The sequence below is a fragment of the Anas platyrhynchos genome, chromosome 13 (assembly GCF_047663525.1).
Source record: "Anas platyrhynchos isolate ZD024472 breed Pekin duck chromosome 13, IASCAAS_PekinDuck_T2T, whole genome shotgun sequence".
Lineage (NCBI taxonomy): Eukaryota > Metazoa > Chordata > Aves > Anseriformes > Anatidae > Anas > Anas platyrhynchos.
Window position 1 is genome coordinate 3,230,242 of NC_092599.1, and position 19,237 is coordinate 3,249,478.

Sequence of the window (19,237 nt, forward strand, 5' to 3'; positions counted from 1 at the left end):
TATGTCCAGAGCGTGACATTCTTAGACTTCAGGTGAATGTGCTGTCTACAGGGCACAATACAGACATTTTGGGAAGGTAATTCTGAGAGAGTATTTGACTCAAAGGATTAATGCCAAATAGGAAAGCTGAACAGAGAATTGTTAAGCCTCTCATGCAAAAGCAGTTTTGTGAAAGAAACAGAGTTAAAAGTGCACCTGATGCATGCAAAGCACTGGACTGGCACATTTAAAATGGGTTATATCACAGCAATACCCTTTCAATATCACATAGGAGGTAAAGCTATGTTTTGTAAGGGTTTGTAATTGTTCCAGGCTCTTGTGCTTCAGTTAAAGCACGGACTTGTTTACACTCCTATGGGACTCAATTGCAAGAGTCAGCTTTAAAACCACAGGACATAATGATGCAATAATGTCTTTGGTACACTTCCACTGCACAATGTCACATGAAACGTCAACATTTACTGACATTCAAAAGAAATCTTTGTCACCTTGAAGGGTTTCATTTCTCACCTCTCCCCCTTGTCTCAATTACATCTTCAAAAATGCTATTGTTATCAACCCAATTCTTAGTCACTAGACGAACTGTATATTCAGTTCCAGGCTCAAGTGCCTCAATGGGGTGAAACTTTTGGGTGGGGTTTACTGCTTCTGAAATCTTGCCGATCCCTTTACCTATGGAATGTACATATTCAAGTCATATTGATTAATTGAACTCATTAAACAAAAGGCCTGTGAAATACATAGTTACAAATAATGCAAGTAACACAAATATGACACGTGAGGATTTTTAACGTTTGTCATCAGATAATCTGATTTTCAAAAACAGAGAATAAACTAAAAAACATTCCCCGTTTGATTTTTAATATTCCATCAGATAAAACAAACAGCAGACTGAAATAATCCTGATGTTTATGAAGGGTTTTGTACATTTCCCAGGATGAAAGTTAATATTGATGGGGGATTATGGATCTGCTTTAACTAATGCGTGCTTAAAAAATTACGACTTGAAAAATGGGCTTGCTTCGTATAGATAATCTGGGGTTTGATGCTTCTCCCATTGAACGGAACTCAGCAGGGAAGCACAGACAGCTTGTTATCTGGAAATGGATTCTTATATGTCTCATAAAAAAAATTAACATTGGGATTTGTAACTCATTTCTCCCCTGACAGTGATTTTCCATGTCCTTTTAAAGTCCACAATGCCCACAATGCACTGTTTTAGATACAACGGAAGCTTTCTTTTAAATCAACATTTAGGTATTTAAATGTTCTTGATGAGGTTAATATTTGATTAAGAGGTAAAAGGGAATTTCCAATAGGTCTCATTTTAGAGCCTCTCTACTTGCAAAAGGCCTGCTGTAACTTTTGTCTGCATTAAGATCACAGAGTATTAAATATACCTTTTAAAAATATCATTTGTGGGTAACAGAAAGAGGACTTCTCTGAACATGAGCACTCACTGTGTGAACACCACAAACAGTCAATTCAGCCAGGCACATTCGGACTTGTGTGTTCACATGGCGAATCTCTGTAGTTAACCAATGGGCGCAACACGTGTGCTCACCCTCAATTTTAGAAAACAAAATTTGGAAGCTACCACTAGTAAGGATAGCTCTTTAATTGCATTCAGTTGCCTAATTTACGTGATTTATCTGGCCATCCTTTCAAAGTCTTTTAAGTTAAGGATTGAGCCCACGGTATAATTTGGAAACTACTTGACCAATTAGCACTGAAAGTAAAATGATGCTCATTAATACTTAAGCTAGAAAACAAGCAAAGCAAGAAGCTTTGAGAGATTAGGGCTTAGTTGACAGCTGAAGAAAAAAATAAAATAAAATAAGATTAAGACCAATGTAAGCACAATCAAAGAAGCAATTCAAGAAGTTTTCCAAGACAAGTGTACATGTATTGCAATAAGCAGTTAAATTAGTAGACCATTGGGACCCACAGGGAACACATACAGCTGAAAAACTGCTGATAGTGAAGCACAGCAAATTAGCATAAATTAATCCATCAACTGGTAGTTTTTGCTAAGTGAAGTATATGAAATTCAGACATAAGTTTTAATCAAACTACAAATTAAGCAACAGGATACCACAGGTACATTTTAATTCCATGTTCTAAAATCAAGACATCACAAAAATACATTTAATGTAAACAGTATCCATAATGTAATAAGAATTGATGTGAACTTAAAACCCATTGTGCATTACACACCATGTAACACATATGCATGCCAAGCAGAAATGATAATCACATATTCCAATCTGCAAACAGCATAGGTCTCCTTGGGGTCACTGAATTCCTAGGAAGCAAAATGTTCAACCTAGAGCTCAATGGTATACCACAGCTCCGATTCATGGGCATTTTGTTACACCACTCTCATAAGTCCACATATCCCACCTATTTGTTCCCCCCCCCCCTCCCCAGGGAAATGGGGATGTCCTTAAGACTGTCCAGTGATAAGCAATTATGTGATTTTTTTTTTTCCCTCACACGCTTTCTTTCTGGGCTGTGTTAAACAATCAATTTGACACCTAAAGAAGAGAAAGCATTGCTAACTGGGACATGTGTGGTAGCTGGAATAGAAAAACAAAACAAAACAAAACAAAAAAACAGTGTACCATCCTGAAAAATAAGGAAATGCTCAACACACAGAAAGGTCAGTGAGCTGCAGAAATTAGCCTCAGAAAATTGAAAGCAGTTGGGTTAGGTTTTTAATCTACAATAGGGGAGAAGCATTAATAATAAAGGCATATCACCAGCACTTCTCATCCTCCCCCACTATTTATCAACCATACCATGGGACTTGCATGAACATTAAACACTGAACTGCAATTTTACAATATTCCTACTGGGCTTTGAGATTTATGAGAGCAACAGAACACACTTTTTTTTTTTTTTTTTTTTTTTTTTTTTTTTATAGAAGCTTATGGTATAAAGGGAAAAACAATATAAACTGCCCCCAAAGACTTACAAGTCTGCTAGTTCTCCAAAAGTTAGCACATCCGTTATAAAACATGCTTAACTAAAAATGCTGGCAGTCTAACAGCTAAATACTAATTGTGGGCAACATCCTAATTTATAACCATACCTTTCTAAATACATCTGCTGCAATAAATGGGAAGATGAACTTTCATTAGTTTTTCCCTACTGCCTGGCTATTAAAAGTGTATAAATACGCACCACAAGTATCCTTCATCTTCTGTGCTTTTTTAGTACAGGAAGTAATTCATGCTAAATTGGGAATATTTTAAACTGTAGATTAGCAAACCTGCTGTGTGTAAAATTTATTGAGAAGAATTTATAGGTGAGGTTACTGAGCTAGTGATCAACTGTTTGTAGGAGAGATCTGAGCTCAGACAAGAAGAAAGGTTATAGTTTGTTTCATCTCTTGCTGCGTCTCTTTTGCACTGGCTGCACTGAGGAAGGATGCTAACAGAGAAGAAATCATACATAGCCAAGGCATAAAGTTAACTGCAAATTTGCTTAAAGTACTCAGAGACTGAGATATTTAGCATATTATATTTCATATGTTTATTTTTAGGCATATTAGACATCAAGCTCACAGTGAGAGGGTTTTGAAGTAGTGACATATCACACCCTCCTCCTCCCTGTGCAGCAGGTGCCTCAGCTGGAGCAGAGGCAGCAGAACAGTGAGGCACAAATGGTAGAAAAGGAAACTTGTGAGCAAAAGTTTGAGTTCTCTTCATTGTGACAAAACAGGATATGTTTTCTCCCAGGATCTGGGGCTTTGGTGGTAACAAAACCAGTGGTTACATATGGCTAAAGCAGTTACATTTTTCCTCTTTAGCTGTGCTGGTGGCAAAAGAGAACTAAAACCATATGTTTTGTTACAAATAGTTGCTTTCCTCATCTTACAATGTGTGCTGAAGTTTAGTACTTCTTGTTAAGATTTTAAAACCCTGGGGGAGTTAAGTGCCAATTGCCATTGATACAAAATGAAACTGGTGAACTTCCATTCCGTGGCTTCTCTTCAAAATAAAGCCACAGTTGCGCAGCTTCCTCTGGATGAAATTTTCATTAAAGCTTGCAATTTTGGACACACAGTAATCATTGTCAACATGTAATGCATATTTAGTAATCCTTCAGAAACACTGGTAGCTCTAGATAAAAGGAAGCTTTCTGTTAAAAAAAGGACTGTTGTATTAAATGATTTTTTTTTCATATACGTAAGAACATTATTTTGTGTTATACTTCTGAGAGCTAGTGATCATTGGGAAATCAACATTTTCAAGGGGAAAATTAATTAGTTTGTAGGTCATTTAAGAAACGCTGCCTGAAAACGAAAATTTAGAGATAAAACATTTTCTAAAGACAGCATACCTTCATCTTTGGAATGAAACCAAGATAAGTGCACAAAAATTAAACTATTATTTATTTTGCAGTACAATGCAAATACCCCTTTGCCCAGGTTCTTCATGATTGCCCATGGTATTTTGTCAAAAATAGATATTATAACATTTAACATTATAATTTAACATTATAACATTTGTGTGAGTAATTTTTAAATAAATTTAAGATATTTCATAGGAAAGTGGTATTTCAGTTAAGGGAGTTTGCATTAGCTGCCAATGCACATGGTGTTTGGTTATGCAACAAGGATGCTATAAATGAAAGTTTTTCTATGGCTTACTTCTATCTCTCACTAATTCCAGTGGGTCTGCATTTAGCCTAGAGACAAATATTAAACTGTGGCTTTCCTCCATTAAATAATTACAGAGAGACAGCATCTTCTGAAAGAGGCATCACTGTGGTTTAGGGAGCTCTGCCTCTGCACGTGAAGGTTGAGGAGCTGCACTGTTCCACCCAGGAATGAAGGAAGAGAGATGTGAGCAGAAGTTTTTCTTTCCCTATCGCACCCACTCACTGACCTTTTGGTAAAGAGTTGTTAACCAAAGGGACGTGTAACTCCTGATAAACAAAAGAGGAAAAAAAAAAAAAGAGAGAGAGAATCCGAAAGGTTCATTCACAGAAGATGCTGCGACTGTAGACAGACAGTAGAATTTACCCATTTATCTGCACAGGGATTTATAATTATTTAATTGGCAATCTTTATTTTTTTTTTTAAACTAAATTCAGTCATTCTTGCTGTCACTGTCAGGAAACAGTTTGCATAGAAATTACACACTTGCAAAATTATTATTTAGAGCACAATAATTTTCCCCACTCAGACTTTTTTTTTTAGTGGAGATGCATGCATACTCATATATGTTCATAAAATAAAATAAAATAAAATAAAATAAAATAAAATAAAATAAAATAAAATAAAATAAAATAAAATAAAATAAAATAAAATGAGAGCAATAGAAATGTTGCAGATCAAGTATATCAATGATAAAATGTGAATGATTCCATTGCTCCTACTTTGACATCTCCACTTTCCTGGCAGAATGCACTGTGAAATTCTTCAATACCCCTGGCACAGTCTGCACAGGCCATATCGCAGCAGTGGAAGCTATTCAGAGTCTTAAAATGAACAATGAGAACTTTATGTTTTCATTACCAAAAGCGGGATGTACTGGATATGGAATCACTGAATCAAAACCCAAAGCAGCCTGGAGTCCTCTGTCATGGAGTTTCATTTCAGAGGGCACCACATTTTATATCTGTCATTTGTGTGGGTCATTTTAAGTGATGAACTTTGACTTCTGAAATCGCTCCATTTTTTCAAAGAGAGAGATTGGTTTAATTTTGAGCAATCACCTTGCTTCCCATATCACAGTCTAAAAACCCAAGAAGGTCACTGAAAAGTGTGTGTTTTTTTAACCTATCACATTTAGTTGAAAAATGTTCGAACAATTTAGCCAGCAAATAATGACACAAAACTCTAATGGCATTTCAGTGACAGATGCAGTGTCCTAACTTAAGGTGGCTTGAGAATGAGCAAATTTGTGCAAGGGGCACACATTCATCACAGAACTGGACCATTGCAGCTTTTGCTACTGTATTCTACATGTGTTCCACAAGAAGCAGTTGTTGCTTTTGCTGAAACAAAGTCTTAGGAAAGAAAAGAATGAGAGCAAAATGAATGGCACTGTTATTATCATTTTAAACATGTCATACAGGGATGTCAGAAATCTGACAAGGTTACTTAAAGAAATAATAGACTTTCAAGTTGCCAAAACACATTATTCTGACTGCCCAATGAAGGCCAGAAGAGGTACCTAAGAAAGTGAAATTATGTATTTTTAGCATGAGGAAAAAAAAAAAAAAAAAAAAAAACTTTTAATTTTTTTACTGAAGAATGTTAAACCATGCTGCTTTTAATTCCTATCACCTTGTATATTGCAGCACATCTGGAGTCTTCAGGACATTGGGGAAGGAGCTGACTTGTACAGCAAGGAGGTACCAAACAGTCTGCAAGGATGCAGTGCCTCACCAAAAGTGAACATTATGGTACAGGCAGCCTACTAAGCACAGCTTCTGTAAGAGGGAAGGGATGACTAGAAAAACTTGCAACAAAGGCAAAGGAAATTTATCACCAAAACAGGAGTTTTTAAGGTCAAAGTCTGTAAAGTCTACAGAGAAAAACAATGATGTAATTTGGGACTTGGGCATTCCCTGGGATGATTCTCCACACAGGTCTCACAGAAACAAGTAGGGAAACCCTGGCCCAGATTTGTACACAGTGCTCCAGCCTGGGCAGGGCAATTTCCTTGTAATAATATCTGTGGGACTGCAGGTGGAAGGGGAAACCACTGCAGAGGGGAGGAAATGCCTGTGTGAGACGGGGAAAAGCCCTGGGGCGCCCCTGCTCCAGCAGCTGAGGTCAGGCAGGACATTTCTCCTTCAGTTTATGCATCTGTTTAGAGAGGTGTGCATTTTGTAACTAGAAACGGAGCAGAGAAACATTTAGGGTAGCCTAAATTCAGCCAAAAGTGGAGAAAAAATGGAACAAAACAGAATTTTGTTCCACCAGTGTAGAAAGCAGCTAGTATTTAATGACTGGATCCTGAGCTGGGACCTCATAAGTTACAGTACTTTGTACTTGTTTCTTTTCTACAGTTCCAGTCAACTAGGAGATTTTGCAGCTTGGAAGTCTGATAGGATATTGTGCAACAAGGACCATTTTTCTATTTTATATCAACATTGTTCCAGACTGTTATCATTGATAAAAATGATGAAGCCAGGACTCTTCTGCTTATCACATTCACCTTCCCCACGGTAATTGCACAGCAATGGTTTCTGATTAATAGCAAGGACTTGTTCTTTGGTATTGTAGAGTTTTTAGACTTGCTGAGTACAGTATATTTTATTTCATTTCGTCTCTATAAAAAAAAAAAATGAGCTATAATACAGTGCTTGTAGATTTTCCTTAAAATTACCAATTGTCAATGTTTTAGGGTATGCTATAAGTGGCATAAAAATGTTTACTTCCAGTCTCCAATAAAATAATATATATAAAAAAAGGATTAAATACCCTACAGTCATATTTACATTCATATGGATTTTCCATGTCACATAACCATCCCTAGTACTCTTGGGAGTCCCCATTTTCACACAATGGCAGAATTTGTTTTCATAATATTGCTGAGGACAGATTTAGATCTTCAATTTTCTGTTCACAACTAAATGCAATAGACTGATCCTAGTATAGCTTACAGAGCTGATCAGAAGGGACAGAAACACCGTACTGTATGGGAAATGGAGCAGATAAGCTCAACTTTTCTGAAGAGCTGCATGGCTGTATTAAAAACTTCATTGGTTGTTCTTATGGCCAGAAAAACAAATTTATTTCCTCTAATTCCAAAGGAAATATCAAGCCTGGAATATTCTCAGTATTATTTTTTTTTCCGTTATTGTTAAAGCTTTTTCACATGAAAACATATTGCCTATTAACTTACTCCCTTGAGCCATCGTTAGTCCTTCTTCCGTGACCGGATTCCCGCAGCCCTTGGCTGTGCAGGCCTTGACATAGAACTTGTACTTGGTGCTGGCGCTGAGGCCTGAGAGCCTCCAGCTGAGCGTGGACCGGTTCGCCACACTGATGTCACTCAGAGGCCCGATTTCATGAGTTTCGTTTACTGAAAGAGAAAGTGAGGTCAGATCTGGCAGCCAAAGCCTGCAAAGACTCACAGTGCCAAGGGTGCTCCTGCTAGGGAAGCACACTGTGTCCCGCTGCAGGGGTGAAGCCTGGACGAGCACACTGCACCCTCCTGCTGAGCACCAAGGTGGGATCTCTCCTGCCCATGCCAACCTCCCAGCTGCTCAGTGAGCTATCACTGATCTTAAAAAGCTCCCTGATTCTAGATATGCACACACTGAGTGGGAGGGAAGAATTACTGTCTCTTAGAACATTAATTATATATGAATTGCTTTTCACTTTGCTTTCAAACATCTGCAGACTTTCACCAGCAAGTTAACGGTGGTTGTTGTGCCTCATTGCAGCTCGCAGCAGCAGCAGGAGGGGCCGTAGCTCCCAAACTACCTTAATAGTTGGTCTGAAAGCAAGTCTTCTGTACGCTCAGGACTTCAGATGTTACTCAATAACATGACTCAAGAGGCAATTACCTGCATTTCTGCTACCGAGCAGGGAGGAGGTACCTACTGACAAGATGTGAAAATCCTAACGAACACGGCCGAAGTGTTCTCACTACAAAGTGTTTTGTGTTGAACAAATTTCAGTTCAGTAAAAAGTACCTACAATTTATTGATTTTCTTAACTACTACATTAGGTATAATTTATAAATATGAAACAACTGAATTAGCTAGCAAAATGTGGAATAAGGCATGGCAGCAGTGTGAGTTTACTTGTATCAGTAACACACACAGAAAACTTTTTGCTCTGGAAAATGACCTTGCCCTGCCCTCTAGCAGGCAGTGTGCACATCACAGCTCGAAACAAGCTGCTCAGATGCTGTGGCTGCTATACAGATGCTGGAAACAGGCTTTCTCATCAGCCTCTGTTTTATATAATTCTGCACATACAATACTCCCTACTTCTCCCTCTCTCCCCCCCCCCCCCTTTTTTTTTTTTTAAATAAACTAATAGTGTTTAAATTCTAAAGTCAAAGCAAAACAAGCACATACTTATCTGGTACTGTAAAATGTAGCCGGTAAGGTGGCCGTTGGCCTTCTTGGGAAGTCCCCAGGACAGAGTGACAGAATCCTTGTCAAAGTTCAGGATTTTCAGAAAACGGGGTTGTTCAGGGACTGAAGATACAGGGATTAGTTCACAGAAAGCACTGCACAAGTCTGTCTCTATATGCACTTGTTAAATGAGGATATAGTTTAGCTCAACACCTGAAGTTCCCCAACCTACAGTTCCCCTTTCTAGTGAACAGTGTTGTGACCGCTGGCGATTTTACAACCACTTTAATTTATGAAATCAAGTTGCTTTGTTACATGGACAATTTCAATTTATTCCCTTCCATCCCACTTCTTCTTACCTCCTTCTGGAGTTTCAAACACCACAGGAGAGCTTTCCGGTCCATCGCCCTTGGAGTTGTAAGCCACAACAGTCAAGCGGAATTCACTGAAGGGCTCCAGACCAGGAATCATCCCGTAATTTCTGTCTCCTACAAATGTTAGGTGGTGTTTCTCTGGGTGATGTCTTTTCCCATCCAGCATGCTTTTTGTTTTCCACCAACTGACCTGCATTGAGATTGGCATTTCTATAACAAATTACCTTTGATGGGGCTGAACACTATATTGATTTCTCTCATCTTCCCAGAAATGAGATTGTGATCTATCATTGACAAAGGATTCATTTAATAGTTTGTTAAACTGCATGCAATTAAAGGGAAATTCATAACCTTATAGCCTTTTAAATGTCCACGAACTCTGTCCCTTGGTATTCCAAACCAGAAGACTTTGACCAGCGTGCTGTTGACAATATCCACTGAGACGCCGGAAGGAGCAGCATCTGGAGCTGTAAAAACAGGAGTGATGCATATTAAAGATGCTTACGGGAGCTCAGTTTCACACCATTTGTATGCTACAGGGCTTGGCTTTCCAGCTCAAGCTGTGCCAGCTCATGCAGTCTTCCTGCAGGCAAGAAAAAAGTCATTCCACCTGCATCCAGTGGGTGAAACAGGCCAATAAACATTATTTTACAGTATCAGAGCTTTCTGCTGAGGGCTGGAATACAGGTGCACTGGGACATATGAATTTCTACACCAGTATTTATGATTTCCTGTTTCAAGTAATGCTTACAGTAGTGAGAAGAATAAAAAAAATGATTAACACAGCATTCAAAAAGGCAATCATAAAGGTTTTTTTTTCTTTTCCCAATCAATTTCATTTTATAGCTAAACTCATTAAACAGTAGGATTTTAATCACTGCACAACAGAGAGAACTATTATAGAGCCTAAAAGAAAAGGAAAAAAAGAAAAAGAAAAAGAAAGAAAGAAAGAAACAAACAAACAAAAAAAAACATAAAAGAGGCCTTGATCCACTGACAACTGAATAGTACGGAAGATAGAAGCAGATGTAAAATTAGATCCACCCTAGACACACAAAGCAAACAAGCATGCTGTGGTGTCCTTATTCTCGCTGTCCTCCACCTCTTCTGTGATCCAGCAAACGGGGGAGAGGAAACTTCTCCAGGGCTCCCCAGTGCCCACCTCTGGCTGGGCAGAGGCTGCCCTCCAGCCCAAGGCCACCCCAGTGCTAAAGCCTGATGCTGGTGAAACACCAGGATTCACTCAGTAGGTTTTAAAATCAAACTGGAGCTTTTTGACCATTTGACGTCACTTAGGATGGATGGTGCTACCTCATCACAGCTGCTGCAGAAGCTGCAGCGAGAGGAGAGGTGGCTGCAGCACCCCCAGTGACCACGGCAGTGGGAGCGCTGGCTGCAGGAGCTGGCTGATAAACGCAGCTCGTGGCAGTCTGGGCATCTCACTGAGCAAAAAACACACGCTGGTCTTAGGGTAAGACACTGTAGACTTTCCAAAGGCTATTCAGTCTGTCAGTTTATTTCATTTTGGGGAAAACTGATGAAAGATTTCAGATTCTGCATAGGATGAAAACTGTCTGCCTTTAATAAGATTAATTGGCAGATCTGAAAGGCAGAGCTCTTGCTGACACCCCTGCCAACTGTTCCCAGCCTCTGCCACTAAGCGTTTGCAAATGCAATAACCATTTGTATTTGGGATCAGGGAAGCTTGGCACCCCACACTAGCTGGCCACCAGGCTGTTTACTCCCTCAGTGATATAAATCCTTAAATCCTACAAAAAAGGTTCTTTTTAAAGGGAGGTTGGCATTTCATTACTGCAAACGGGTAAATTTCCAGTCATCCAAATACCTTCTGTAGCCATGCAGTAAACACCAAAGGGGAAAGGCTGCTTTCAGAAATGCTGGGATGGCCCCAGCAGTGCTATTACCCAGTGTCCCACAGATTGTGTAAGGGCTGTCACAGCCCTTGTGACACCAGCATTAATTCTATTAGCAGAGAAATCCTCCTGCATGCTCACCTCTCACAATGGGAGATGATTATTAAGGCCCACCATGAAATTGGAGCTCGAAGAGGACATGTAAAGGGTCGGTATCAGAAGTGGTGGCTGTGACCTAGGGCGGCCCAGGCATCTATTATCTGAACGTGGGTAGCACAGGGAGAAAACTGCTTTGGTTTGGCCCAGACTACGCACAGTTGGCAAAGCCCAAGAGCAGAGGTGGGCCAGTGCGGAGAAGCTCCATGGAGAGGGCTCGGAGCAGGAGCAAGCCCAAAGCTAGGCCTTGTGGTGGAGGAAGATTTCTCCAGAGACAAGGGGAGGCCTGGGAGGGGGCCATGCCACCAGGAGGACACAAAAAGCTGTTGGACAGAAACCCAAGTTAAAGGTTTGTCCCCCCTGAGCTCAGCACAACTGCTGCAGTAATTCAGACTTCTTTGTGGACTGCAGCCTTCAAATGAATATCCAGATTAAATCAGCACTGAGATGAATAAAAGCACGAGGGACCTGTCCACAGACCTGGAGTCCACTGTGCCCAGCACAAGAAGTATCTGTCTCTCTGGCAGCCCAGAACTTTCAACAGTTGTATTTAGGCATTTTGGCTGCAGGCTGCCCAATCTATCGCTCCCTGTCTAAATGTTTTGCATCACAAGACACACTCACAAAGCACATTTTTCACAGGAAAGTTCCTGTTACTTACTATCCTCTCCTGAATATCCAGTGGTGACGTTTGGTTCAGGACCAGTTCCTAAATTATTTACTGCTTGGACCTTGATCTCATAGGGCACGAAAGTGGGGGTGTTCCTCAGGGTCAGGGAGTGTTTCTTCACCAATTCCTCGTTCCAATCGGTCTCGACGCCCCGCTGCCGCCAGCTGACTTTGTACTCCAGCCCTGGCCCATTTCTCTCTGTGGGCTTCAATGGCTGTGGGAGAACAGGAGATGTTAAAAGAGACCCATAAGTTGTTGGGATTTGTTTTGTTTTGCTTTGATATTTTTTTTCTGTGATTTAAACTGCATGCCTTTTAGCGCAACTAAAATGCATATTTTGGCATAAGGCTATTTGTGTCTTTTAGTACAGCTAAAATGCATTTCATCTTAGAATTTTATGTAGCACAGCAAGTTGGGTCATTAAAATTTAGATTTGTTCTAAATACGTGCCAAATGCTTGAAATTATGCCTGGTCATTTAATGGGCAACTGCTGTGCTATCAGTTCTTACTGATCAGCTGAAGACTTCGTCACAGCATGGTTCTCATCTAATTAACACAAATTTATAAAATATTAGAAGACATATAACAGTGGCTTGTCATGAGACATTCTCCAATTGAGTTTCTTTCTCTGAAAATGTACCTCTTTAATTAATAATGTTAATTGGTCACATGCACTACCCCAAAATGATGTGTATGTGTTTTGGGGGGAGGTTACCAGTCCACTGAAACATCTGTGGATATTTTCTGCCACATAAACTACTCTTAAAAATATTTCAATGAAACATTATACATATCAAATACATAATGCCTGATACGTAGCCAAGCCACACACAAAGCCCAGATCAGCACACCTTGGTCAGAGAAGTGCAGAAGCCTGAAATGAAACGACATCGACTGAGTGTCAGCAGAGCACTGTTTCCCACTGACCAACTCACCCGCTGCTCCTCGCATGTGGGGACTGAAGGTGATGCAAAGAGCATCTATAAAACTTGAACAGCTCTCTTCAAGGCATGTCAAAAAAATGAGTGTTGCTCCATGGTATTAATTTGTCCTAAGAGTTGACTTACCAAAAACTCATTGAATTCTGTTCAGCTGGGGCAGGATAATGCTAAGCAAACCTAGCTCTTGGCCATGTGCAAAAATTCCCTTTTCCTTGCTCTGAGGGTACAAGGACCAAAGCCATGCACCCTCCCATTCATGACCTTCAGGATGACAGTGGTGAAAGGGCTGGTATGCCACACAGCTTTCTAATAGGCAGTGCTGGGTTGAAGCTCTTCCACGGCAAAGAACCCATGGAATGGGATTTGCAAGAGAAGCTGGAGAAGTAAAAATTCCTACTCAAAAATAACTTCTTGTTTGGAATAAAATTTCAGCACTGCTTGACTCCTATTTTGATCTCCCTTAATGCTGCAAATCCTTGGCTGAAAAGCTAGTCACTAATGCTCATCTGGTCTCTTAATCCAAAGTAGGCAGATTAACATCATTTTGCAGCCTTTGTCTGCCAGAAATAGTATTTTTTTTCTTTTTTTGTGAAATTCAGTGCCTAGCATTTCCTCTGGAAGGCATGCAGAAAACACCATAAATAAATGAATATCCTGTTTATGACATTTAAATGATTCAACGAGATTTAACAAAGCCTGTCCATCCCATTCTCTCTCTTTAGCCTCAATTTTCACTTTTACTTTTGCCATGTCTGAGCTGGGATTACTGGCAGGGAGGGTGGTTCCTTCCCAGCTCAGCCAAGGCTTCAGCTCACTGCTGGCCCTAGCAGCTTCACCCACCCGTGATGAGTACCACCACTCTGCTTTTCCTCCAAGAAGCAGGTTTGTCTTCCCTGACTACATCATTCAGCAAAAATCCACTTTCAAATCCAAGTCAACAGATCTAGAGGGCCATCTCCTTTTTGGCATGATTATAGCCCGAAGTGCAAATTCGCATTTGGGAAACATTTATTGTTCTTTGCTGCAAGCAGCAGATTGAAAAGTAAATCTCATGTAAATTGTGTTTAATTCAAGCCACAAAAAAAAATAAAATATGCGCCCTTCCACAGTTGTTGAAGCTTGTGTTAAATGGAGGAATATATATCTCTCTAAATTGTTGGCACAGAAGCTGTAAGCTTAAAAGTCAGAGAAATTGAAGTCTGGAAACCATCCTCAACACTTTTACGTGATTCCTTTGACACACGATCAGGAACTGTATCTGCACTCCTTTAGCTTGTGGTGTAGAAATTCAAACACGTTCTCTTGGCCAAGTGATCTGAGTCACTGTCAAACCTCCAGGATCAAGGAGCAGAAACGCTGTGCCTGGCCAAGGAACAGGTCCTCTACCTGGCCCTGGCTGCTCCTCCTGCTGAGCAGGGTAAGACCATGGCTATCGCAAGCACTCCCTTGCATGCAAGAAGCACAGAAGAGGGGCATACTCTAGGTAATTCTCAACGTACATACAGCACTTCTGTATTTCCTTACAGCCTGCAAAGTTTAGTTGGAGAAAGTTGCCTTTTGAAACAAAAAATGAATCTAGGGAAGGAAACCCAAACATTTAAGTAAATAATAATTTAATCTTCAACTGAAGTAGCATCAATGATGCTACCTACGGAATTTGCTAGTGTTTTCCAAAAAGCATTAACTTTAATTAATAGGGAGAAGGGGAAATAAAGTCAAGGGAACCATTATTTCTCTCCCTCTCTCTCTCTTTTTAAAAATGTATTTGCATTAAAACAACATCCTGATAAATTTCATGCTGCCCTAGGAACTGCTGCTTGAAGAGAGAACCTGTTCCCAATATTGTAGCATTGACAGACATGTTTGCATTACCTCCCATTTCATCACCATTTCATTTGGTTCAGAAGCTTCAACTCGGATGTTTTCTGGGTTCTTGTCTGGAGCTGGAACCACACAGGTAATAAGGTTAGTTTCCATATTTCTGTTTTTATTTGCATGTGTTATTTAAATAAGAAACAAATATGTATTTATTAAATACATATTTTAAAACTTTTCTTGTTTCCATATTACTGAGAGTGAAAAACACCTAAACAGAGTGCTCATGAGCTTAATTACTTGGATCAGCAAAAGCTGCTGTGAACAAAATGAGTTGTTTATGCAGCTTTGATTCCTAAGTGCCCTTGTTGGTTGGAGCCACCAGCTAACATGAAACTGTGACTTTTGGATTTCAAAGCACCAGATGTAGGGGGATTATTAGGAAGAGATTTTTCTCCCTGTGGGGATAGTAAACAGAAGGTATATCATTAGTGGGGTGCACACAGCTGAAAAGCTGAAGAAAGACCTGGAATTGAAGTGAAAGAGAAAGTGAAAGAGAAAAAAAAAAAAAAAGAAAGAAAGAAAAATGCCAGGGAATGCAAATGCCAGGTTGAACAGTTGGCCTCTAAAATGACTTTCAGGGATACAGCATTTTCTGTTATGGTGAGAAATGCACTGTGAATGAACACTTTTGACAAGCTTATAGCTGCTGAAAGGCTCCCCATAAATCCTGAAAATTCTCACCAGCACCTGCATGTCCATAAATGGCTGCAACGAGCCTTAAAGGCACAAAATCAGCAGAGTTCAGAAAAGCTTTGTGTTACAGGTATGTGGGTAGGAAACACACTGCTAGCCATAACAACAGAAATTCCTCATTTTGGCATCCCCAGACTGATGTCAGCAGCTGCAGGGGTGAATCCTCTCTTTGGCGAAGATACTTCCTTGGCATGCAGGATGGCTGGACTTGGCTTTGGTGCTTCAGTGTCTCATCTCCTACCACACACATTGAGCAGAAAAAGTAGCACAAACAACCTGACGTCTTTATGCCCCTCAGAAGGAAAAGAGGGCAATGCTATTCCTGGTAAAGCACTAAAAATATTCACATTAAAAAAACTAGATGGCAGTGTTTACCAGCTGGAGGCGTTGCATAGCGCAGCGATGGTTTACTAGGCTGGCTCCTTCCAACAGCATTCACGGACACGACACGAAACTGGTAATTCATGTATGGGGCCAGGGTCAGAAGGGCTGTGGTGTCATTCCCAGGGACTTGGGTCAGCTCCTGCCACCTCCCCGGCTCCCACTGGCTCTCTTCATACTCTATAATGGACTCTGTGGAGGAGAGAAAATAAGGCAGAGGGAAACAGGCAGCACCCGTATGAACTGCTTATAAATAGCAGGATAGAAATGAACTTAGAGTAAATTAACTGTCATAGTAAAACCGATTAAGGATGGCTTTGAGCACGGTTTGTTTATTCTGACAGCCGTGATGTGTCATTATGCTAAATGATGTAAGGTGATGCTACCAAAATCCTTCATACCATTAACAGGGCTGTTATGGCTGGCCCCAGCCTTCCAAGACAGTCGAACACTTCGGTTTTGATGTTCTGAGAGCTGCAGATCTTCTGGTGGATCAGGAACATCTGAGACAACAAAGAGCTGTCAAGAGTGTGGCAATTATTCCTGTTTATTTGGCATTTTTGAAAAGACTGGAACAGCAAGCTCCAGTGAAGGCAGTTGTAAAACACCTTCTGATTTCAAAATGGACAGGATTAGGAAAGTAAGAATTGCTTTTAAAGAGCCTGGTTTGTTACAGAAGAACACATTGAGTCTTCTGATTCTGCTTTCTCCCCTATAAATGCAATATCCCTTCTACAAGTGTATTTCCATATACTCTCATTAGCCTTGCTTGGAGCAACAGATTTTTCTGTGCAAATCATCACTAGGATTTATATAATCACTAATAGATATTGACACTGCTCTCAGCAGAAAGTTATATTAGAATCACTTGGATTTACTGTGGTGCAAACCAGAGTGCTAGGAGGAGGCTTGGCTCTCACAGTTATTGAACCTGGCTTTTAGAGCATGAGTGAAAGGATAATATTCATTATCACAGCCATGGGGATCTATATTAAAAGGAAACAACAAAATTCATTACTTGCCAGCTCAATTAGTGCTGTCCAGAGAATATATCAAGTTAGTTGTGTAGCTCGTGGTTGGTGTGATAACTGCTCTGCACCTCCTGGGGACTAGCGTGGGACTGCCAAAGCCTTGAGCACAGGATGACCATGCTGCTGCTCTGTACACACTAGAGCTTGCTTTTTACGTACGTGGTTGTCAATTTGAAATCTGATTATATTGGATTAGCCTGGTAATTGGATTGCATAAAATCTGTTGTAAAAGAACAATTTCTTATTGCAGGGGTCTGATGGTTACCCCTCATCCCTCCAAAGTCGCACACACTACTCCTCCTTAAACATGTAGTCTTGAACACAAATCTGCATTCACCAGGAAAACAATCTCAGAGCTTGTACAGGAAAGCTTCCTGGGAATGAAGCTAGAGTTTCAAAATCTAAAAAACGTATGGATCATGGAAATGAAATTACGCAACTCTTGATGGGTGTTTGACCTCCTTCTGCCCCAACATTCTAACTACATTTTGGTTGACAATGTCATTTCTTACAGGAAAAGCAGCTGGCTCAATGAATAACACTGTCCCTGTCATTGTGAAAGCAATTAGTAGGGACTATACAGAGTTTTTAAAATAACAATGTTGAGTTTTTTGTTTTATATATAAGGGAACATCAAAAAGTTTAAAAGATTATGTTTGTGTGCTATGGTATATGGTGCTATGATTTTGTATTTGAAGACAGTGACGGTATATCTTTGAGGTATCCATCCTGCTCTCTGTTTATTAACACTAGAACAAATACCTAGAAGTATTCTAACAGAATACATCTTCTGCACTCATTTGCCCATATTTTGCTATCTCCATCTGTTCCATGTTTAGTTCTTTAGTCGTCTCACAGGTCTTTCATTGCAAAAGCCTGAATTTTTTCATTTGGAAAATAACAGATACTGTTAATCCATCAAGACCTTTCTTAAGTACAATAAACAAGAAAAAACAAGCACAAGAATGTTTTTCCCCTTCTGTAAATCAACTTCTTAAAAATGAACAAAATGCTTCATGAAATTTTCATAAGTAACATAACAGTTTACAAACATCTTGAGTTATATACTACTAAAGAACACAGTATCATAAATGTGCATAGCATCTACTTAATTTACTATTTACTGAAAAATACCATTCATTTAAAGTGTGAAAATATCCTGAAGGTCAGATTGTCTTAGCTCCTGTTAGCAATCACTGCCAGAAATAAACAAAAATATAAAACAAACAAACAAACCAACCCTGAAATTAAAACAACACAAAACTCTCAGCAAAATAGCATTCTAGTGATTGTCTGATGTCCTTAGGTAAGTGTTAGAGGCTGATGTTGCAAAGGACTGCACATCACTACACAAATTTATCTCCTTAAATTTGAGCAGCCTTTCAGGACAGAAGACTGGTGGTAAGGATGCTCAAAACCAAGGTCAAGCTTCAGACTCTGTGGGTCAAGTCCTTTCTCTGCTATGAATTTACCATTTGCCACTGGGCAATAATTTATTACTGAGGTTTGGTAACTGAAATGGGTAAAAGAACTAATTAAACAAAAGTGCACATGCTATTGCACCAACCTGACTGCACACTAGGAAAATATCCTCTTACCAAGAACAATTAACCTTGATTCCGCTACAACACTGTCTAGGGAAGTGCTAGCCACACACATATAAACTCCTTGATCCTCCAACGTCACACTTGAAATGAACAGTGTATCCATGTCCACAATTATCCTACAGGGCAAGAAAAAAGGCACATAAAATTAAAAATATATATAGAAAAATCTGTAAGATAAGCATATGTCTGACACTGTTCACTGAAAAACAGTTCTTGAATAAACTTGTTAAGGGAACATTTTGAATAACATAATTGCACGTTAGGCCTATTATTTGAAAATGCGATTGTAGTTGTATTATACACTGTGCTGTAGACTATTATTTGTATTTTGTAGCAATTTAGCCTCCATGGCTGGAAGTTGGCATGTCTTCTCTTGATCTGAAAAGAGCCACATTGATATGCATCAGCTGAGGGTTTGGCACATAGGGTTTTGGCACATCATTAATGAGGGAAATACACAGGCTTTGTGTATACATTTTTAAGAGGGCTGAGTAAAACCCAGCATTCCCAGCCCACCTGTGTCACGTCCCATGCACCAGGGGCAGTTGGCCTTAATGCAGGCCCATGGGTTCTGTCA

The 19,237-nt window shown here is 39.8% G+C and overlaps 1 protein-coding gene across 15 annotated transcripts in view; it reads right to left on the reverse strand.

The window, feature by feature from the left end:
* The window catches only part of CHL1 (cell adhesion molecule L1 like), a 126,336-nt gene that overhangs the window by 8,094 nt on the left and 99,005 nt on the right, over positions 1-19,237 (reverse strand). For 12 of the 15 annotated variants that reach the window (XM_038185989.2, XM_038185986.2, XM_038185981.2 and 9 more), the window contains 10 exons: positions 18,652-18,776; positions 16,424-16,525; positions 16,017-16,214; positions 14,943-15,013; positions 12,120-12,342; positions 9,780-9,895; positions 9,414-9,618; positions 9,055-9,177; positions 7,869-8,048; positions 511-672 (listed from right to left, as the gene is read on the reverse strand). In XM_038185989.2, coding sequence (XP_038041917.1) covers positions 511-672; positions 7,869-8,048; positions 9,055-9,177; positions 9,414-9,618; positions 9,780-9,895; positions 12,120-12,342; positions 14,943-15,013; positions 16,017-16,214; positions 16,424-16,525; positions 18,652-18,776 — 1,505 coding nt within the window. The remainder of the gene's footprint in view (positions 1-510; positions 673-7,868; positions 8,049-9,054; positions 9,178-9,413; positions 9,619-9,779; positions 9,896-12,119; positions 12,343-14,942; positions 15,014-16,016; positions 16,215-16,423; positions 16,526-18,651; positions 18,777-19,237) is intronic. The other 3 variants (XM_038185991.2, XM_072044262.1, XM_072044261.1) reach the window with 1 other exon arrangement.